The sequence below is a fragment of the Panthera onca genome, chromosome D3 (genome assembly GCF_046562875.1).
Source record: "Panthera onca isolate mPanOnc1 chromosome D3, mPanOnc1 haplotype 2, whole genome shotgun sequence".
NCBI lineage: Eukaryota > Metazoa > Chordata > Mammalia > Carnivora > Felidae > Panthera > Panthera onca.
The window spans coordinates 25,438,321-25,461,778 of NC_138350.1; the positions used below are offsets into that span (position 1 = coordinate 25,438,321).

At 52.4% G+C, this 23,458-nt stretch overlaps 1 protein-coding gene across 1 annotated transcript in view; it reads right to left on the reverse strand.

Annotated features, from left to right (window-relative positions):
- The window catches only part of MYO18B (myosin XVIIIB), a 241,782-nt gene that overhangs the window by 155,931 nt on the left and 62,393 nt on the right, over positions 1 to 23,458 (reverse strand). The window contains exons 17-20 of the mRNA XM_078435320.2: positions 17,823 to 17,982; positions 14,664 to 14,847; positions 13,607 to 13,829; positions 9,223 to 9,332 (exon numbers count right to left, since the gene is read on the reverse strand). Coding sequence (XP_078291446.2) covers positions 9,223 to 9,332; positions 13,607 to 13,829; positions 14,664 to 14,847; positions 17,823 to 17,982 — 677 coding nt within the window. The remainder of the gene's footprint in view (positions 1 to 9,222; positions 9,333 to 13,606; positions 13,830 to 14,663; positions 14,848 to 17,822; positions 17,983 to 23,458) is intronic.

Genomic DNA, 23,458 nt, shown 5'->3' on the forward strand with positions numbered 1-23,458 from the left:
CTCTCTCTCTCAAAATAAATAAATAAATTTTTAAAAATGATGGGGCGCCGGATGGCTCAGCCGGGTGAGCGTCTGACTCTTGGTTTCAGCTCAGGGCGTGATCTCTCAGTTTTGTGAGTTCAAGTCCCGCGTCGGGCTCTGCGCTGACGGCACGGAGAGCGCCTGGCATTCTCTCTCTCCTTCTCTCCCTGCGCCTCCCCCACTCACGCTGTCTCCATCTCTCTCAAAATAAATAAATAAGTAAACTTAAAAAATTAAAAAAAAAAAAACACGGAGGCATTTCCCCAAGGTTATAAGTCACATGCGGGCAGAGCCAGATTGGAATCAAGGTCAGTAGACCCACATGGCAACCTCAATGACATCACCACTTCACACGCCCAGGGTGGCTCCAGAGGGACCCCAGGCCACTAGGAACTTCACGCGCTGTGTCACTGAGGCTGGCTGTGGCAGCCTCCCCAGCACTCTGTCCCTTCCTCACTGTTCTTGCCCAAGACTCTGCCTCACGTTCACAGATATCAGCTGAATAAATGACATGGCTGTTAACCTCGCGTGCCTGACCTTGAGTCTGGGGGGAGGCCTGCACTTCATCCCTTATTTCCCTCTGCTGCACCTGGTCCCGGTCTATGCATACAGCAGGAGCTCAATGAATACGATGGCTGAGTGAGCAAACAAACAAGGGATCCCGCAGAGGTGGAAGGGGTATGGGACAGAGGGGGAAGGGCAGACCCACACAGGAGAAACAAATTCACCGCGGGAGATTTCCTGAATGTGGCATCGGCCACAGCACAGCCACTTAATGGGATTTTCCTTTGTCATCAAGGTCTGCGGGGTCTGAAACAACGCTGGGGGGAGATTTGTGCCCTCAGAAAAATGCGGGTCACACCTGGTTCCTTTGGGCCTCCAATTCCCCTCCCAGTCCACCTCCACACCACCCCTCATGGACCTTCCATTCGCTGAAAATCAGTCTATTTTCAGAACAAACTGTCAGGAAAGTAATTGCCACACTCAGGAAACAAAAGGTATTATGGGCCTGGTGTAATTTAGTAGATGAGTTTCAATTCCGTGGGTCGTCAGCATCACAGAAAATTTCCTAAGATGCTTAAAAAAAAAAAAGCATATTAAAAGTCTGGTCCAAGACTATAATCTAGGAGCAATTTTCCTCCTCTGACCTCCTGGAAGAACATTCCATAATGCTCCTTCCAAAATGCAGTGGTTTCACTTATGACATGTTAGCCAAAAAGTGTTCCAAGGGAGCTATAGGCAGCAAAATGCATAAAAACCAATATATCCAAAACACAGCATCTTTCCTCTCTGCACAAGAGCAAAACAAAATAAAAATTGACTGAAAACAAGACAGATGGAGGAAAACTAAATGAAAGCTACAGCCAGTGAAATTCTGAAATTTTTCTAAGTTGACCTTGGACATAGCATCCAGAGTAGATGTTTGGGGAGGGGGAACACTCAGGACCTGTAGGGAGATCCACCTTGGCTGAGATCCTGGTTTTACCACTCATGAACTGTGCGACCTTGGACAAGCACTTTACTTGGAGCTCTGGGTTTCTCTTCAGAACGATGGGAAAGAAATGCTCACATCTGCTTCAGAAGATTCTGTGGCTGTTCCTGCAGTGAGCTCCATACCATATAGTAAGTGCTCAATAAACATGATGAGCTACTCCTAATGACCTTGAGCTAGTCCCACTGGCTCCGTCTTGGTCAAAACTTGGTAGAGGTCAAAACTATGGAACATAAACCAAGCTTCTATTTCTCGGGCACACCCAAACACTGCCAAAACACACACCCAGCCATCCAATATCCAAGGATTCTTGCCCGTACCCTCTCTTTCTTAGAGCCCTGTAGATGACAAAGCCAAGAAGATCAGGCCTAACAAAGACATTCTGTTCCACTGATCTCATTTTACAGGTAAGAAAGCTTACGTCCCAAGTGATAGAGCCCCCGAGTGGCTGCAGTCATTGAACAATGCTTCTGACCCTCATTTTCCTGCAATATGGCAATAAGGTTCCCTGCCTAGACCTTACAGTGTTGGGACAATTCATTGAGAGTATGTGTAAAGGTCTTTGTAAGCGATGTTGCACTTAATTGCTGTTATTGCTGTTATTGTTATCGTAATGAGTATTACTCTCAGATGGAACTTTATGAAATGGGCACATATGTAGGTCAATTATCAGCAATTGCATTTGTTTCTACATAATGTAAATCATTGTCCAACAGCCAGTTGGTGGAAGACAGGGCAAGAATTCGGATTACTGTAACAAACCTCTTCCTGGTCCCACATCTTTCTGGAATCAGCTATCCCACCCTAATTGTTCAGATATTTGAGGTCTGCCCCTCCCCATATGGAATGCTGCGCACAGCGTTGGCCATCCTGTTCCGAGGAAATAGTTAAATGGTTTTCTCTTGTGCTTTTGAGTCTGAGCATGGCTCTCAGTGCTTTACACACACCTCATTTTATTTTCAAACGTCTGCGACAGGTACGACTTCATGCTCGTTTTACAGACAAGGAGAGCGAGGTCCAGTTGAATGAAATGACCTGCCAAAAATTACGCGCTAGGAAATGGTGGAGGGAGATACAACTCCAGGGAATCAGATTCTTGAGTTTGTTCTCGGCCCTCTGATGCTAGGATCCTGTCCAGCTCCACTACTCAGTGGCTGTGTGGCCTTGAGCAAGCCACACTTGCTCTCTGATCCTCCGTACCCTCTTCTAGGATATGGGGTAATCATGCCCATACTTATCCTCCAAGGATGGAGTGGAGATTTAAGGTCACAAAGGTAGCATGTAGGCGTAAGATTTACAGAATGGTGGAGGAAGGAACTTGATAAATTCTCTGCCCTCCGCCCCACCAGAAAAAAATAGTGATAAAAATGGATACAATCTTCAAAAACAACAAGTTCCATACTCTGGAAATTGAGCAAGGGCATACAACAGAGAAGCATTTGTGCAAGAGAAACTATTGAATCTCCGGTAAGAGCAGTCGGAGACTGTGACAATCTTGACCTGGGCTGCTCCGGTCCCCATCAAACTCTGGCAGTGTGGTAATCCCACCAGGAGGAGGCAAGCTGTGAAAACCAGTGACTTTGCTCCCAGAAGGGGCCCACTTACATGGAGGGATGTACGGGCAAGTCCCACACCCAGGATCGTTGTTAGAAACAGTGGTGATCTTGGCAGCAAGGAAATGGAGAAGGTCAGTGGCACAGCTAGCCTGATATTATCATCAGGATTGGGGCCAGAAATGGGCATTGACCAGCCAGAAACTTGACGAGGAGATACAGGGAATGGACAGTCACGTGGGCCTTGATAAGCCCCCACATACTCTTGGGCAATCTGGAGGGAAGCACACGTGCTCGAGGCTCCACGCAGGACAGGAGACACTGACCGAGCCCTTAGCTATCTAGACGTCTCTATTCAAACATAAGGCCCGGGCGCCTGTGTGGCTCAATCGGTTAAGCGTCTGACTTTGGCTCAGGCCATGATTTCACAGCTCGGGGGTTCGAGCCCCGTGTGGGGCTCTGTGCTGACAGCTCAGAGCCTGGAGCCTGTTTCGGACTCTGGGTCTCCCTCTCTCTCTGCCCCTCCTCTGCTAGTACTCTTTCTCTTTCTCTCAAACATAAATTTAAAAAAAACTAAAACACTAATAAATAAATAAAGGTAAGGCCATATACATGGGCGGAACATCTATGAGAGGCCAAACAAAGAGTAAAATCTGTGGCACAAGTGTAAGTGTCCGATCACAGATGACATTTCCCAACCCGCATGTAGCTCCATTTGAATTAGGTAAAGGCTCGAAAATTCAAGGTGCTGTGCTGACCGCTAAGCCATGCTAACAAAGGGGAAACCCTTGAGAATCCAGGATTTATAATAAAGACAGGAATGAAAAACCCAAGTGGAGACATCAGTGATCTCTTACTGTGGGGGAGACAGACTATACATCTGGTCCAGATAAGTTACTAAATAATTGGGGGAAAGATTAGAATCTGGAGATTCTATGATATATTATCTATAGTGTCCAGTTTTCAGCAATACACACACACACACACACACACACACACACACACACAGGCATACAAAGAAACTGGAAAGTATGACGTACCCTCAAGGAAACGAACAAGCAAATCAGTCACTAGAAACCCTTTGTGGGCTTACGCGTGGACTTAACACACATAGTCAAGCAGCTATCACATTGCACACACAATGCTCACTGTCATGCCCGGCGCCTGCTACGTTTCAGTACGTACTAATAAGTGGTGGGGGGTCTGAGGTTATGAGGCCCTCTTGGGCACTGCAGTGATAACGCACCCCTCGCCTCTACCCTTCTAGGCTCCTTGACTGCATGTGGGAGAAGCCCAGCTCATGCCCCCACTGACAGAGCCCCTCTGGGTCCTAGAATTTTGCAAAGAGCTCCCTCTTCAATGTTCAACAAGGATGTGGTCTCACATCTCAAACAGTCAGTGAGAGACTCCAGGAATAATGGAGACCCGCGGCTGGGAATTCTTCTCCAACTCGCTCCTAGGTGAGTGGTGTGGGGAAAAGCATCCCTGTGTGTGGAACTGAATGCTTACCCAGAGGACCACGTGGCTGCTGTGAGCATGGCACCTCCTCCCTGAAACCCACACCATGACCCAAAGGCCACCACGGCCCAATGGCTGCCATTTGTCGCATACCTGCCATGTGCCAAGCGCTTTGTTATGCCCTGTTACAGGTTGCCTGTGGTCGCGTAGCTATTGAATATCAAGGGGTGTGGATGAGTGGAAAGAGAGATGGCAGAAAGGAGGATTGGACTATAAGTCTGTCTGACTCTAACCCACATGCTTTCAGCCACTGAAGCTCTCCCTTAAGGGTGGGACTATGTCAGTGAGGTTTAACTCCATATGCTCAGAGCTGTAAATAGAATGCACACACACACACACACACACACACACACACACACACACACACACACAATTGGGTTGGTCAACACTGAATGTAAAACGTGTACAATTATTAAAGCAGTAAACCTGAACTGGAGGAAGACACTGAAGGGAGGAAGAAAAGGATGATAAATACATTGCGGAGGCTAAGGCCACGGGAACCCCTGAATCATGAGTCAGCACGCTGCGAGTGGACAGCTCCCCCTCCCAGCCGTGGGCTCCTAGGGGCCCCTCCCCGGCGGGAAGGGGCTCAGACAGATTCACGGGTGACTGGGGGTATCCACAAGGGTCTGAGATGGAACGAGAGGGGCCTTCAAGAAGATAGATTGACATCCCTTGATTGTGTTCTTCAGATCGAGTCCCCAGGGACAGAGACTTTGTTGGCTCAAATCAATCAGCGCTGTAGGCACTGTGCGAAGAGGGCAGGCCCTAGGGTTTCCTCTCATCGATCGGGGAGACTTGGCAAGTCCTGCCTGAGCAGCAGAGAGATTGAAGAGACCAGAATCTGAGACATGGCCAAGGTGAGCAGACCTGCCTGAAATTCCACCATTATAGTCACTCTGGGTGGGCTTCATTGCAGGTGCATGCACAGTCTTAGCCAGACGGGATAAGCGGGGACAGAAGAACAGGACCCAGTTGATCAGAGCTGGGGACGGGGTTATTCTGGAGACCGGAGCACTGCCTGGGTGTCTAGAAGGGACAGGAGCGTCTTGAACAGCTGGCGATGGGCGTGAGGATACTGCTCCCTGGGGAGGACCACGGAAGGACAAAGCGGACTGGACTTCCTTCGTGATCTTGCTTAAGCCAGTTCAAGTAACGAAGGTCGGCTTTCCATGCCACACCCCTGCCAATGACTTCTCAGTTGACCGTCACCGACCACCTGTTAAAGCCCAGACTCTCTTGTTCTGCCAACAGTGACCCGTGGCCTGGCCTCTGGCAACATCCTCAGCCCCTGTTCATGACGCTTGGCATCTTTTGTGCTCCAGCCACACTAAACTACCCATGCAACCTCGTCACTGATCTCTGCATGTGCTGTACCCAGCATGGGTTGCCCTTCGCTCTTTCTCTCACCTAATTCCTCCAAATTGTCCCATAGGGTTCAATTCAATCGTCACCTCCTCTGAGGTGTCTTCCATGAATGCTACACTCTCACCCCAAATGTTTTAGTGAGGTGTTCCCTGGGGTGTCCCAAAGCCATCCCTCTGTATGGAAATTGCCTGAATGAGCCTTTCCCTCACCCAGCGAGACTGTCTTCTGTCCATCCCTGTATCTCTGGCACCCAGCACAGAGCCTGGTGCAAAGCAGCCACTTGGTCAAAGCTGGATGGAATCAAGGATAATGACTTTAAATTAACATCACGGAAGGCGCATTCGGTACAGAAATTCACCAGATACCTTGCCTATCCTCGCAACGCTCCCGTTCAATGAGGGATCAATCATGCTACTCCATATGCCGCTGAACTCTGTGCTTAAGAACGGTTAAGTTGATAAATGTTAGGCTGGGTGTATTCCACCACAACGAATAGCACAAAAGCCCTGCGTGCAGAATCCGAGAGCCTGAGTTCGAATCCCAGCTCCACCAGAACCTGGCTGGGCAGCAACGGCCTCAGTCGCCTCCGCTATAAAATGGGGCTAATTCCCAGAGTGGGAAGGCTTTATCTTTTGAGGTCCGTTCCCAGTGAAGGATCTGTAACTTTTTCACATCGTGCCTGCTCTGTGATCAGAGTTGGCACATAAAAGGCACAAAGTATCCAGCGGGTGCCCACCTAATGAGTGCACCTCATTAGGAAAGACGGCACCCTTGGGTCAACGAGAAGCACGTATTAGGCACACAGGGGACTTCATCAAGGCCCGGCTTACACCCTGACAATCAATTCTCTCTGCTGCCATCTAGTGTCTCATGACCATATTGACCTTCTCTGGCTGTCAAACTCGTCTTCTTAAATCCTGAGGTCTTAACTGCTTTGCACACAGAGGCTGACAGTTGGGCCACCCAAGCACGTGTTCATGTATAATTCATGGTGTATCACGTTGCCTGGCAAATGAATATTTATCAGCTTTTTCATAAGAGGCAGGATGGTGTTTCCTTTTGTTGCTACCAAAATTCTATGCTGTAGCAAATGAAATTTGTGAGCAAATAAAAAGAGAATAAGAAGGAGCGAAAACTCCCAGCCAAGTCCATTCCACTTGTAATTTTCCATTTTCCGAGGCCCTCCAGCATGTGTATGGAGGTGGTTTCAGTTTGGCTACAGGAGAGAACTGCTGAGTCGTCCAGAATAGAATCGTCCCATATGCTGTACCTATTGCCCCCGCAGAAAACTCCCCCACACCCCACTTCTGTGCTGTTTTCGATGGCAGATGAGCCCCAGACCCTTTCCGTGGCTCCCCTCCAGATGCTGTGAACAGAGATCAAGTTTGGGGTGAGCCAGGATAAGGAACCCCGAATGAAGACTGGTCCAGACTGGACGGTGGCATCGAGCCAGGCAGTCTCATGACTTCCAGACTGGGCTGCCACCAAGGGAGAGGATGCCCCTGAAGCAGCATACGAGCTGGGTCTGATGCCCCCTCCCCTCCCCGTGGTGGGTGAGGAGGGCTACGTAGAAGGTACTGCCCTGTCTGCAGTAGGTGACCTGTGCCCTGGTCCTCACTGCAGAGAAGAGCCAAGAAGGGGCCTAAGAACTGTGACTTTGTTTACCCTTCTTTCCTCATGACTCCCTGATTGAAGATCCCCGTGCTGATGATCTCGGACACGCACGGGCACACTCGCCTGGAGGCGGAGTCTCAACGCGGTTGTGAACATGGAGTCTGGGTGGCTTATGAGAGGATGCTGATACGCAAACTGATGCTAACGTTGATGACAGTAGTTTACATACACGGAGCCCTCACTCTGAAGCTGGCTCTGCGTCAAGCACGTGAACTCCACTATTGCATGTGATCCTCAAACACCTTCTGCAGGTGGCCACTGTTGTCGTGCCCACCTCACAGATGCCATAACCGAGGCAGAAAGATGATGTCGCTTGCTTACACGCACACGGCCCCAGCTAGGAGTCACCTGCAGGTTTGTTTGACTCTGGAGCCGTGCTTTCTCGACTGCCCTCCCTGGAAGCCAGAAACTCAGGTTCAAGGACAAAACCCACAACAACACTTGGCTGTGTGGCCTCAGGGGAATCCATTCATCTGTCTGAGAAAATCACTTTCTCACCTGCAAAAAAGGATACAATAGCGCTCACTTTGCAGGGCTACTGGGAGGATGCGGGGCTTTGCAGATTCTAAAGGGCTCTGTAACCGTTGATAGGCCAGTGGCCGTTCTCAGTGGAAATATTTATTGATGGTTTGACACTGGGGTAAAGACAAGGTCCCAGCCACAGGGGTATAGGAGTTTATGGTGGAAGTGCAGACAGGAGACACACAGGAGCAGAAATACAAGGTTAGGCATTTGTTTTCATTCATTCATTCATTCATTCATTCATGCATTCATCCAACAATGGACTGAGCCCTTGCTAAGACCCAGAAGACGCATAGGACATGTAAATCATTTCAGACAAGGGAAGTGCTACACACACATTAGAACAGGATGATATCACGAGGCTAAGCTCTGAGCCAGCATCTGAAAAGCAAGATGACACTAGCCACACAAAACACTGAGGGAAGTGTGCTCCAGGCAGCGGGAACAGCCAGTGCAAAGGCCCTGAGGTGGTGTTCACAGCGATTCCCTAAGAAGTATGGGCTCCGGTATGAAACACGTCCTGAATATTGGGGACCGTGAAGCTCTCCTTTCATGGACTACTCCGGGAACAGTGCCAGTGCTGAGTTGGAACTCCTTTTGAAAATGATGGCTTCGCATCTTTCTAGGGGCCCTCCTAGTGGCACATGCCCTCATTCTTTTCCTGCAGTCCATCATGCATGGCTTCAGGAGGCCATTCCTAAGTGACAGGGCAGGGGGGCAGTCGGGAGCAGAGGTCTGAGACAAACCTCACACCGCCCTCGGGGTGCCTGGGTGGCTCAGTCAGTTAAGTGCTCGACTCTTGGTTTTGGCTCAGGCCATGATCCCACGGTTCGTGGGCTCGAGCCCCACTTCAGGCTCTGTGCTAACAGTGTGGAGCCTGCTTGAGATTCTCTCTCTCTCCCTCTCTCTCTCTCTCTCTGCCCCTCCCCTGTGTGTGCTCTCCCTCTCAAAATAAATAAATAAACTTAAAAAAAAAAAAGCTCACTCGGCCCTCATCTTTGCCCCCAGGGCCCGGGCCTCAGATGCCCACGGGTCCAGATGCCCCCTCCCCGCCTCCCCCACTGCTCCACATACCTTCCTCTCATCTATGCCCTCGGAGGCCGACGTGAGCTTCTTCATGAGGACAGGGTCCAGCACCTGGAATCTCCGGCGGAATTGAGCGAGCCCCACATGGTCAGCATAGCCTGGGGGTGGGGTAGGGAGCAAGCAGAACGTGGAGTCCAGGTGAGAAGGGCAGCCCGGGGCCTGGATTCACAGGCAGCCCCCGCCCTGCTCTCAGCCTTGCGGCTCATTTGCTGGGCAAACTCCCTTCTGGGGCCTCAGTTTCCCCATTTGTTAAGAGATCGAATTCAATCAGCATTTCTCAAATATGTTCCCTAGAACACAAACCCTATAAAGTGCTCCACTGAAGGGCGCCTGGGGGGTTGGTTCTGTTGGTTAAGTGTCTGAATCTTGTTTTCATGCTCAGGACTTGATCGCACGACCCATGTCTGCCTCTGCTCTGACAGCATGGATCCTGCTTGAGATTCTCTCTCTCCCTCTCTCTTCTTCCCCTTCCCCACTCATGCTCTCTCTCTCTCTCTCTCTCTCTCTCTCTCTCTCAAAGTAAATAAATAAACTTTTTTTAAAAAGTGTTCCACTGAATCCTCCCAGGGCTCCTGGGTGGCTTAGTTGGTTGAGCATCCGACTTCAGCTCAGGTCACAATCTCACAGGTCAGGAGTTCAAGCCCCGCGTCGGGCTCTGTGCTGACAGCTTAGAGCCTGGAGCCTGCTTCGGATTCTGTGTCTCCCTCTCTCTCTGCCCCTCCCCTGTTCACATTCTGTCTGTCTGTCTCTCAAAAATATATAAACATTGGGGCGTCTGGGTGGCTTAGTTGGTTAAGCATCTGACTTCATCTCACGGTTTGTGGGTTCGAGCCCCGCATCAGGCTCTGTGCTGACAGCTCAGAGCCTGGAGCCTGCTTCTGATTCTGTGTCTCCCTCTCTCTCTGCCCCTCCCCCATTCACACTCTGTCTCTCTTTCTTTCAAAAATAAATAAACATTAAAAAAATTAAAAAAATATATATATAAAACATTAAAAAAATTTTTTTAAAGTGTTCCACTGAACATATGGAAAAGCAGCACTGTGATCTGCCCTCTGGGTCACATTGTGGGCCAGGATCAATGCCCAAGGCTCCGTGAACCACCGCAGGAAGATATGGGATCGGTTTCGCTTAGAACCTGTTTGACCACAGGGGGAAAAAATGTTTTTTGGTCCAATACTTACGCCCACCCCACTTGTGGGAAATGCTGCATTGAGTATTTTCGAAGGGTTTTTTTAAAAAAATCTAACATGCAGGATGGACACAGGAGTACCCCTCTGTGTGGAAACTCCCGAGAGTTTGCTAGAAAGTTCTCTGGAAAGCTCCCGAGAGAAGGTGACATTACAGGCAGCCTCTGCAGGAGCCATAAGAGTTTGTCACAGGATTGGGTGTGGAAGGGGTGTCTGGGCAGAGGGAGCCAGAGAGGGGTGACCCAAGGCTGGCTCCTCGGTCATAGCAGAAACCAGCATTTGCTGAGCACAAGACACTAGATTAACAACTTCCTTGTGTTATAGGCACTCAGGGGGCCTCTATCATTATACCCATCTTATAGATGTGGAGAATGAGGCTCAAAGAGTTCAAGTCACCTAGCCCAAAGCAGCATGGATAGTAACTCTCCCATCTGGGATTCAGACCCGGACAGAGACTATAACTAATCCAGGGGGCAGTAGCCAATAGTGAGGTCAAAGATGAGCAGGGACCAGATCCCAGAGGGACTTGAAGTCAAATTGCAGGCCTCAAGGTTTGGACTTCGTCCTGAAGACAAGGGGCACGGTGGACCCTTGGTTGCCTCAAAAAGACCCCTTCACTGGCCAGATGAGTGAAGGTCTGGTGAAATCTGACTCCACTTTGAGACTCCACAAATGCACGAACCACGAAGAAGGGTGATGATGGTAGGTACATGTGATGAATCCAGGGTGCCTTCCTGGGGGAAGAGGATGTGTCAGGCCAGGTTCCCAGGATGCTGACTGCGCAGAGATACGAGGTTACACGCGTGCCCTTTCGGGACGGAATGATCTGGGTTCACATCCCATTTCTGCCCTTATCAAGTGACCCCATCTCTTTGAGATTCAAGTTCTTCATTTGTCAGGTGAGGATAACAAGTTCTGGGCAAGGGGTCACTCTAAGGATTGAAACAGATGACTGACAGAGTAACAGATACTAACACGGATTGATGCTGCTCTCTGGCACCTGAGCTATTAAGGCAGAGGAAAGAGGGACATGATCTAGCGACTTGCCTGCTGTTGGCCACAGTCAAGGGCAGGCCAGCCGCCTCCAGGGCCTGAGCCACGCCCACCAAGCTGTACAATATGTAAGGTTTAATGAGCATTTACTATATGCCAGGCGCTGTGCTGAGGGCTTGGTAAGACTGATGTCAGTTAGTGGGGCGCCTGGGTGGCTCAGTCAGTTGGGCGGCCGACTTCAGCTCAGGTCCTGATCTCGCAGTCTGTGGGTTCGAGCCCCGCATCGGGCTTTGTGCTGACAGCTCAGAGCCTGCAGCCTGCTTCCGATTCTGTGTCTCCCTCTCTCTCTGCCCCTCCCCTGCTTGTTCTCAGTCTCTTTCTCAAATAATAAACATTAAGAAAAAAAAAAAGAATGACGTCAGTTAGTATGTATAATGACACAATGCCAGCACGTCATAAGTACTCAATATCCTGCATATATTTGTGTGTATTATGTGTGCACGTGTGTGCATGCATGAATTATACGTGCATGAATTTGAAATCATAAATATTTGATATGTGTATGCATCCATGTGTGCACGCAAATATTTCTTCTATGGTGTAAGAGAGACAGAAGCCAGTTCGAGCAGAAAAAAAAAAAAAAAGAGGAAATGACCAAGCCTGGGAGGCAGAAACTGAACGGTTTTATCACGAGACCTCAAATCTTTACTTAGTTGGAAAATTCGTCCTGCCCCAGGCAGGCCACACCAAGAATGAAGAGGGCAGAAGCCCACCACAGTGAGACCCAAGGTCGAGGACAGGGACGACTGAGCTAAGCATGCACGCAGGGGTTCAAACGGGCGGACCAGGGTGTCTTCAAAGGCCCAGCACCCCCTGCCAGCCAGCCAGCCAGAATCGATCGGCCACCACTGTGACCATTTTGCACTTCCCCCGTGACATTATCTGTCACCCCTCGACTGTGGTTGCACGGGCAGGAGGAAAAATCAATGAGGCGCTCAGAGAAGTGAGGGTCTCGTCTTTGCTTCCAGCTGCTTCCAGCCATTCTGTCAAATGTCTGGTGCCCGGGGTGGGGTTACTAACACGGCGGGAGGAGATGGGGCCGTGGCCACAAGCCAGGTGTCAGTGACCACAGAGATGTTCAACGAGCAGGGGCCCGCCAAGCCAGCCTCCCCACTGGCCCATCACCCCATCCTCTGCAGAGACAATGGCCATGCCTGAGCCGTTTCAAATGTCAGGGACGGGGATCCATGCAGCGGCCGCTGGGGTCCGAGAGGGCGAAAAGAATCAGAAGGATTCAGAGAGAACTTGACTCCTAAGATGAGCTATGTGGAGACCTTGGGTGCATGGTTGCCTTCTGTAATATAGACCTAAAGACTTCATTCCTCTGATTGAACCCTTGTCTTCTCCTTGCCACCTCCTTGTCTCTTCAGCTCGATCCAGGGAAAGCCAGACCTCCAAAAGTGGACAACCTGCCTCATCAGCCATGACCGCCCCACTCATTTTCAACCCCAGTCCCTGAAAATCCAGGCTCTTCCCTGCCTCAGGACCTTTGCATATGCTGATCTGTCTGCCTAGCATTCCACTCCAGACATGAGCTGCTTGCTTTCCATCGAGACCCAAGTAAGATGTTACCTCTTCCAGAGGTTTACTCAGTCTCTCCAATGAGAGCACAGGGCTCCCTCCTCTATACATCTGGTACCTCCTGCATCCCCATGTGACAATGCTGGCCCCCATCACATGTCCCCACTCTGACCTCCCAAACCACGCTGAGCATCTTGAAGACCAAGGTATTGCTCGTTGTGGGAATTTCATTTTCTATTCCTAGACAGAAGCTCCCTGGACGTTTGCTCCAAAAAGGAAGATGAGCAGGTCACAGCCCCAGCCTTCCAGGGGTGCACACGCCATTCAGGAAATAAGACAGGCTAGGACCTCAAGATCTAGGTCCGATCGAGGCTCTGCCTTGACCCAACTGTGTGACCCTGAGCAAGTCCCCCAACTCTCGGAGATTCCGTTTTTCCATCTGAAATCATAGCTCCCCCTTCACAGGCTTATTATTTCACAGAATAAACGGGATGCTGGATGGAAAGTTCTGGCACATCGTTGATGCTCCTGGGAGTTCCTTGGCTGCCACCAGTTAGCGGGCACGTCCGAGGAGTCAGACATAAGGTGCTTGCTCCCTGGCCGTCTCTTACCTGCCCTGTGCAGACGCAGTGCCTCCAGGACGCAGGACCCCGCAAGCTGCACCCTCAGCGCAGGGATGTCCAAGGGCAGAGGTCCGCCTGTCCCGGGCTTATCTCCACCAGGCTGCGGTGGGGTCAGAGACCCCTGCCCGCCTCTGCTCTCCCCCGTGGGGCCCGGCACAAGGCAGTGGATGAAGTGTATCTGAGACCGTCTGATCATGCTGGTCAGTGCATCCTAGGAACAAGAGGATAGGGGGTTAAAGGCCTGCTGTCTCAGGGTAAGATGGACAGGGACGCTCCCCCAACATACATTCAGCCTAGCCTGGGCACCTTTGGGGGTCCCTGAGTCTTATACCAAGGACCTCCTATTTATGGCCTGATTCACTCATGAGAAATAGGGGAGCTTTATCACAGCCCCTATAACCGATGGGGAAACTGAGGCATACAGAAGGCAAACACAAGAGGGCCCCGGGTCACACAGACCACTAGCTGAAGAGGCGGGCTAGAACCCAGGACCTACTCCTACAGGCTTTTCCTGTATAATCTGCCACGAGGATTTTTCCAGAACTTGTCCTGCCACGTCCCACTTTCTGGACTCAGTCTGGCCACTGACCAATCGAAGTGCTCTCGTCTGCCATCGGATTCGTGTATCTAGGTCCCATATTTCCAGCCAGTGCAAGATCCTGCAGCCCTCCCCCAGGGAGAGCCGCGTGGTGAAAACATAAGCATTTGGGAGGTGGGGCTGGTCTGGCTGTGATATTTGTCACTCTGGTCAAGAGGGTATTCCTGGTCCCTGGGAACTTCCCAGAGCTGCTCAAGGCAACCCCAAGTAGGCCAGGCTTTGGCCTCAGACTTGGACAGATCACCCCCGGCCCCAGGGATGTGACGGCAGACATTCCTTCGCTGCTCTGAGCCTCAGCTTCCCCCTCTGTGGAGCGCAGGGGGACGCCTGCCCCTCCAGGCTTGCAGAGGAGGCTAGAGGTGATTCGGGTTGACAACTCATCCCGGAGGAGGGCAGGGAACGTGGCAGTGGAGGCCCCGGCTCCGTGGGGACAGGGCTGCCGCTCACCATCTGCAGCTTGATCTGGGAGCACGGCGCTTTCCTCTTGACCGCGGCGAAGCTGCTGGCAAACGCCTTCCTCACCGTGCAGCTCCTCTGTAGGGCCTGCTGGGAGGTGCCCTCCAGGCCGGCCACGGCCCGGCACACGGGGGGCAGCTTGGCCCGGGCCTGGAACAGACTCCTCAGATCCTCCCTGGTGGGCAGGAGGCAAAAGAGAGAGGGACTTTAGGGGCTTGTGGGGGACGGGCCCACCTTGCTTCTTGCTAATCTGCTTCCCGAACCATCCCCTTGAATCACACATCCTAGCTGCTACGCTTTCATCCACGGGGCCTCCTGCCAGGCGAGCCTTCACTTCGTGGCAAACGCCAGCTTCTCAGCTTCTTTCTCCATAGCAACAGGAAGATCTAACGGACGGTCTTGTCACTGATACACCTGCAGGGATCCCACTGAGCCTGCACTTTCAGAGGGACAGAGAGAGAATCCCAAGCAGGCTCCACACCGTCAGCCTGGTGCCCGACGCGGGGCTCGAACCCACGAACCACGAGATCATGACCCGAGCCGAAATCCAGACTGAGCCACCCAGGCACCCTGCCTGTGCTTTTCTTAATGAAGTCATCTTGGTTCTCCCTAGAACAGGCCCAGCTCATAGCGGGTGCTGACGATACAATTCATGCCAGAATGAGTAACTGACGGGCTCAACAGGCAGTTTCTGGACCTGCGAGATCCCGTGGGTGAAATGTCCCACCCGATGCCCAGCAGAGGACAGTGCCCTCCCTCGGAACTCCTGTAACACGCAGGTGCAGGCCCAGGACTCCTTAAGCGTCTGCTCTGATAAACCTGAACGGCCCTGCCTTCTTGTCGGGGCCAATAAGGACTAAGAAGGCTGGGCACACCCTACTGTGCCCTCGGAGGAGGCTGGGACCCAGAGGGAGCCTCCAGCCTCCCGCGTCCCCTCTGCCCCATCCCTTCCAGTCAAAGGACGCAGGCAATTTCTGTCGCTCTCTGCAAGTCCAGGCTGCATGCCAGCCCCAGCCCTGAAGCCACATTACCTCCCTCCCTCCGTGCCTCACCGAACTATCCAAACTATTAAGGAACCGTCTTGTCCAAACGATCCAAAGGTATTTCAAGTGGTTAAGTGCCTGGCAGAGCACAAAGATTAACAATGGCTTCACTACCCTGGTGTTGAAATAAAAATCTGGGGGAGGAGGCTGTATGAGCCCCTCCTACTGGAAGCAGGAGCCCCGCGAGGAGAGGTCAGGGCCCTGGGGCATGTGGGCACCACCCCCCCACCCCAGTACAGGGAGAGGAGGCTGTGCCCATGACCCTGCCCCCCCCCCGTGTGGATTGCCCCATCTCTGGGGCTAGTAGATCTGACTTCTGGTGTTCAACGGAAGGTGTGCCCTTGGGCAGGTCACGTCTGCTTTGGGCCACAGCTGGAGATCAATATATATATGGAACAAAATGCTTTGACTGCAGCAGTGAAACTTGAGTGTGCTTGTCAGCAAAACAAGTCCCCAGAGAGATCAAGTGGGGCCCAGGAATCGGAATGTTAGACCAGCAGTGAGTCCAGTGAATCTGACACTCTTGGGGGCGGAAGCACACTCTAAAAAAAGCACTGTTTGCTCTCAAAAACCACCAATGCTTGGCTCTCAAACACACAAGACATCCTAACGGCACTTACCCTCGAAGTTGCTGTGTTTCTCTGCCCCCAAGGGCCACGGCCTTATACACACTGTTCCTTCTTCCCACAGTGTCCCTCCCTCGCCAGGCCATCGGGCCAACAAAATCTGGCTTCCCTCTTTCTAGGGGACCAGAGCCACGGGATGTCAGAGCAAGACGTGACACAGGGGCCACAGATGCGTGTTGAGGGCCTGCTACGAACCAGGCTCCTTAATGAGCCATCCGTGACGCTGTGCCACCGAAGTGTCACGTCAAACACGTAAGCCTGGCCCTATCGTTCCCACTTCTTGGAGTATGAAACTGAGGCCCACGACATGCAGCCTAAACGAGGCAGAAGCAGAATTTGAACATTTGCCTGTCCTCAAATCTGTGCAATATCCACGGATCTTGCAGACTCGTCCAATAAACACTTATTTTATGGAAGAGGAAACAAAACAAACAAACAAACAAACAAACAAATAGACCCAAGGGAGAGAAAGTGACTGCCCAAGGTTACCCCGGTGGGGAGGGCAGGGCTAGGACCTGACCCCGGCCCCCTGGTCCTCCATGCTGTCCTCTGTGTGCTCACCGACCTTCCTTGTGCCCCTGCCCCCTGACTTGATCTCCTTTCAGGACGTGTGTGCCCTTGAACCTGCCAGCACACTGGGCTTTCCAATCAACTGGGACCATAATGTGCATAGAACTTCTACAGGGACAATCTAGACCCCAAGCGTGTCCCAGCTCTGCCACTCTTTTGCTGTGTGATCACAGGGGGGCCATTCACTGACTGGGGCCTCGGTTTTCTCATCTGTGAAATGGGGCTAAGGAGGCAGTGTGGTTGCCAGGAGTAACCAGAGACTTAACCCGTTTATCCTGATGCGGGGTGCACAGCGGATGGTCCCTAAGTGTCTCCTCCCCATCCCCACGCCCCCAGCACCCCTCTGGTTCTCTCAGCTTCTCTTCTGTGTCCGAGCCCTGCCCCCGCAGGGCGGGAGCGGTGGGGCGGGGAGGATCGGGATGCATATTTGCGTGCGTGCGCGCACAGGCACAGGGCAGCATTTTCCAGTAACTGCGGGCTGCAAGCAGCCGTGGCTGTCAGCACTCCTGAGCAGAGCCGTCAGGGATTGCAATGGGCCGCTTTTCTTTTCTAACACCACAAAACGTTATCACTTCAGTTTTATGACCCCCGAGTCCTAGGATGTTCATAAAATCGTTCCAGTCACAGCATCTCCCAGATACTTAATGAAAGGCACAAGGCCAAAATAAGAAGTCTCTGCCTCTTTTTTTTTTTTTTTTTTTTTTTTCCTGGCTTTTGTGCCACCTGCCCCAGAAGCTAGCTTTTCTCTTCGGCTAGACTCACGCTGGCCCCAGGCACACACTGCCCCGGAGGGATGGGGTTCCCTGACGGGCCCTCACTCACTGGGTTGTGGTGACTGCATGGCCCCGGGGGAGGAGGGAACCGCAGGGCACCGAATGCCCCTGGCTGGCTCCGATCCCCGCCGGGCTCACCTCTTTGACTGCTGCAGCACCGAAGGGGCGTCCAGGGCCGAGAGGTTGGGCTTGCCTCTATGCAGCCAGCCCGTGAGGTCATAGCGCACAGGGTCCTGTCCCAGCTGGTGGAAAATCTCGAACTGGAGGGGCTGCTCACAGGCCCGAAGGGCAGAGGTCCCTGAAAGCAGACAGAGCACGTGAGTGTTGGGGGCTCAGGCAGGGGGACACTCGGGAGGTGCTTGACATCACCCAGAACACACTTTCTCCACGTAAGTATGTTTCCAGACAGCTAAAGCTACCGGTGCTGGGCACCAACATCTCGCCTGCTATACGTAGGTACGGATGTACGTCTGCGCGTTATTTCCTTTCTAAAAAAATTTCTTTAATGTTTATTTCTTTTTGAGAGAGAGACAGAAGGTGAGCAGGGGAGGGGCAGAGAGAGAGAGGGAGACACAGAATCCGAAGCAGGCTCCGGGCTCCGAGCTGTCGGCACAGAGCCCGACGCGGGGCTGGAACTCATGGACCGCGAGATCGTGACCTGAGCCGAAACCAAGAGTCAAGATGCTCAACCGACTGAGCCACCCGGCACCCCATGCTATATTTTCTAATACTCGTGGAAATAGATACATAATTATTAAGTATTTTGAAAATCATTTTGAAATGGCATCAACCAAAAAAGTGCACAGCCTACACTTGGGAGACGCTGACTGGCACTTGGTCACAAGGGGCAGCTCGGGGGAGCCCGAGGCGCTTGGAGCTTCGAGAGGAGGTCTGCGTTCAAATCCTGACTCTTCCTGCTACTACCGTGTGTCAGGGGCCAAACCTCTTAAGTCTCTGACCCTCTGTCTCTTCCTCCGTGAAATGCAAATTATATTTACCTCCCGGGGTGACATAAATCTTAGAAGAGATAACGTGCGTAAAGCATGTTGGCAGTGTGCCTGGCACACAGTAGTTGCTCAGTAAGCCGTAGTGGGCGTCCCAGCCACTTCCTGCAGTTGACCTTGCGTGGATGTTCTGGAGCCACAAAGCATTTACCTCCGTATTCCTAATATTCGGCGTCTCGTGCCTGGTAGACGTGAATGGAGCCCGGAAGTGCTTGTGGAAGGAATGAATGAGCGAATCCTAGTCATGAGTCAATCACGTCACTCGGACTGCGGTGAGCTCTCGGGTTGAGTAACGGCCCCAGACCAATTACCATCAGGAGCGGTAGTATTGTTTTGGTTCTTCCACGTATTCCGAATTTCTGTGAGTTCCCTTCCTCCTACTGTCCCAGGGTCCTGAGTCCTTCCTTCAAAGGCTGATTTTCCACCGCTCGGCTGCCGTGAGCTCAGAAACAGGAAACCTGCGTTTCCCGGAATTCTGTACGCAGTCAACAGACTCTGAGGGTCTGCAGATGAGGAAGGGACGTGGCTTCTGCATTCGTGTGCGGCTTCTGAGAGGCCCTTTGTGTTCAATACCCAGGGCTGACTGAGGTCACCAGCAAGGGGCACTTGTGATGAAGTCAAGTCTTTCTTCCTCAAGTGCTTCCTGTGAGGCCTCCAGGGCCGTGCAGGCCCTGCCCTCAAGGGGTCACCTTCCAATGAAAGCAATGACAAAGTGTCTTGACTGGAAGCAGCTTGAGGGCAGGGACCACGTTCACCCACAGTTATGTCTAGCAGCCAGCACAGAGCTGGGCTCTGAATGAGGACCCCAAGAACACTGAGGGAGGAGGAGGAAGCAAAGGCAAGAGAGAAGAAAGGACGTTCGTGTTTGCTAAGCCCCAGCCAGCTTCTGCTGCACATACTATGTGCATGATGTCCCTCGATCCCGCTCAGGTCTGTCAAGTGAACATCACTGGGCTGGTTTTCTAGAAGGTGACACGGAGGTCCAGAGATGAGACAGCTCGGCTGAAGTTGCATAGCGCGTGTGGGCAGAGCCGGGGGGAGGATACGGGTCTGCGGGCCCAAAGCCTGTGTTCATCCGGGTGGTGGATGGGTACATGGAGGCATCACAGCCCCGGGAAGCCCTCCCAGGCTCCCAGGGGGTCCGCTCGGTCCTCTCGCCTTCCCCCTTCTTCAGAGGTGATTTCAACCGCAGTGTTGTCCATCCAAGCACTGCGGGGAAAGCTCTCGCTTTCAGGAGCCCCAAGGAAACGGCTGTAAGACAGAACCTGACTCGGTGCACCTCCCTTGTGTCTCTCCCAGAAGCCCGAGCCCCCAGACTGGAGTAGGGGACTCTCGGGCCCCTGCGATCCCAGCAGCCACCCTCTATGTCTGCACTGTGAATGCCTGTCGCCTGTCTGCCGGCCTGGGCTCCGTGGGGGCTGCCTGCTGGCACGGCAAAGACACCTTCGTTGAGAAGTAACAGCAAAAGCACCGGGTTAGCCAGAAAGCCCCACGTGTTCTGCCTGATTGAACATTCTCATTAACTCTGAGCTCCCCAGAAAGCCCTAGAGACAAAAGACCTTTTTATTTGTCACCAAAATATCTGAATTAATGGGTCTATCTCAGTCGGGCCAGGACTGGAACATTGTCTCCCTTGGAAACTGACAAGCCTCAGGACAGCCTGCTTGGGGTGTCTGGGATCGGCATGTCAGACCTCATGGGAGAAGGAGCAGGTGCCACAGATCTCTCTGAATCCCCTCCTGCCTTAGCCATGCCTTACATGACACCTTCTCCCTCCGACCCGACTCGGGTGTCATTTGCCTAAAAGTCAGGATCCAGAAAACACTCCATTCGAGGAATCCATTTCATTCGATCATTGGGTCGTCGGATCATTGGGTCGTCGGATCATTGGGTTTTCACATATACATCCATTCTGTATCAAGGATTCATTGTAGTCTTTGGGCCGGCGTCATCCTGGCTGACGCAGGCAGAGGTGACCACCCAGCCCCTGTCCTCTCGAGCCTGACATTCCCATGAGGACAGATGCGTGATGTCAGGTGGGAGGGCTGCAAGGGAGAAGGGAAAAACAGAGAACGGGAAGCATTCTAGGCAGAGGGCACTGCCAGTGCAAAGGCCCTGAGGCGGGAGTGTGCTTGGGGTGTTTCAGAAGCAGCTGAGAGCGTGGTGTGACTGGAACAGTGACTGGAACAGAGCGATGGAGGAGAGGGGAAAGGAAAATGGCAGATGTCCACGGAGGGCTTGCTGGGTCCCAGGCATAAGAGAGATAGCCGAGAACAAGACAGAGGGGCGCCCTGCACCCTCATCGATCGTACAGGGTAGTTGGGGGACGGAGGAGAAGCCAGGGAAGAAGCAAACATTCCAGAGCCTGGAGAGGCCCCTGAAGGAAATAACCAGGAGGTCAGGGTGGGTCAGAGGGGCTGCAGAGGGGACAGCTTCAGACAGGGGTCCAGAAGGTCTCTGAGGAGGACAAGGCACAAAGGCGAGGGAGGAAGATGTAGAATTCTCTTGCACACCTTAGCCCGTCCGTCCTCACACGAGCCCCCTGAGGTGGTGTTACCATTATTACCCTTTTACAGATGGGGGAAGTGACTTCGCACAAGTCACACACATTGCAGTTTAGCGGTGGAGCCAGGATCCAGCCCAAATCTCTGGGGTCCAAAGCCTGGGTGAGCTTTTAAGAGCTCTGCGTCCCGTTTTCCTGTGGATCTGAGCGAGGGTCTCCCTCCGCCCCACAAAACCACTCCCAAGCCCTGGGGCCGTTCCCTGAACACAGGGGCCACCTTCGGAGCCCAGACGAGGGATGGGGGTCTGCCTGGCCTCTGGGGAGAGGACTCCCAGGCTGAGCCCTGTCTCTGCTCTCAGGTGCCTACAGGGCCCCGGAAGCCACCTGGCCTCTCTGAGGCCTCACTGACCCCGCCATAGGTGGGAGGTAGTAGAACCCACAGTCCCAGGCTCCACAAATAACCGTTCCCTCTGCCCCTCCGTCCTTGTCCACCAGCTGGCCCAGGGGCAGAAGTACTTTAGAGAACACAGATGACCCTGGGACAACAGAGGTAATCACTGCCAGGAGTCAGGCAAGCACTAGGACCCTGCAGGGCGAGGGCAGTCCAGGGTTGCATCCTGCCCATCCTGGGCCCTCACTCAGCACGTTTGCTTTCACAGACCCCTTCTGCTATTATATATATTTATATGATTACATTCATGGCTATGTTGGTACAAGGGCAAATAGCATTAATAATATATAAGCACACTGTATCAGTTTGCTGTGGCTGCCGTAACAAAGCACCATAGCTGGGGGGTTTAAACAACGGACGTGTGTTTTTCTCAAAGTCCTGGAGCTGGAAGTCCAAGGTCAAGGTGTGGGCAGGGCTGGTTTCCCCTGAGGCCTCTCTCCTGGGCTTGTAGCCGGCCATCTTTGCTCTGTGCACATCGGAGTCCTAATCTCTTCTTGTCGGGCCACCAGCCATATGAAATTAGGACCCACAGCAATGACCCCAGTTAACCTTAATGACCGTTTTAAAAACCTTCTCCCTAAATACAGCAAATACAGCACATTCGGAACTCCTGGAAGCTAGGACTTCAACACGTGAATGTGCGGTGGGATACAAGTCAGCTCATAACTTACAGGCATACAGGGCCTCCTGGGAGGCTCAGTCGGTTAGCATCTGACTTTGGCTCAGGTTATGATCTCATGGTTCGTGAGTTCGAGCCCTGCGTCGGGCTCTGTGCTGACAGCTCGGAGCCTGGAGCCTGCTTGAGATTCTGTGTCTCCCTCTCTGTCCTTCCTCCACTCATGCTCTCTGTCTCTGTCTCTGTCTCTCTCAAAAATAAATAAACGGTAAAAAAAAATGTTTAAACATACATACAAATACATGTATAACCTATTTTTAAATGTTTATTTTTGAGAGAGAGAGCGGGGGAGGGGTAGAGAGAGAGGGAGACATAGGATTCGAAGCAGGCTCTGCGCTGAAGGCTGAGAACCCGACGCGGGGCCCAAACTCACAAACTGTGAGATCATGACCTAAGCCGAAGTTGGACGCTTAAGTGACTAAGCCACCCAGGTGTCCCCATGTATATATCATATAGTTCTTTTTTTTTTTCTTCAGCCTTTAACAGAAATTAAAACATCTGCATGGGCCCCTAAAAGCACTGTGTCTGGGGAAGCTGACCAGGCTGGTCACTGAGGAGCTAAATCCTCTGGGACTAATTTGGGTCCTGATGCTCTGACCGTGGGCCAGGGAGGGCTGCTGGAGCCATCAGATGCCACTGCTGCTTCTGCTCAGAAAATCTCATCCCGATGGCGAGTACAAGAACGTTCCGTGAATGTCCGGGACAGAGGCCTCAGCTGGTCCCCGTGGGGCAGGCTTCTGCCATCGCCAGCCCAGCGGATGACAGCGATGAGAGCTGTCATAACGTCTTTCTCCAAATGTCCTCCCAATTTCCTGTAAACTACTCCAGGTGGGCGTTCCGTCGAATGTTCCCCAAACATTCCATCGAAATGGCACGGGTCTCCGTTGCCAGGCACCTCCACGTGGCCACGTCAATGGCCACTCCTCAGCCACGCCTCACCTGACCTCTCAGATGAGGTCAGCACCCTCCCTCCTCCGGTGGCATCCAGAGTGCCACATTCTCCCGGCTTCCTTCCTACCTCCCTGGCCACCCCTCCTGTTGCATTTGCCGGTGACTGGCCTTGACCCTGGGCCTTGACATTGGCATGTCCCGGGGTTGAATCCTCTGCCATCTTCTCTGCCAGCCTGGATTCCCTTAGTG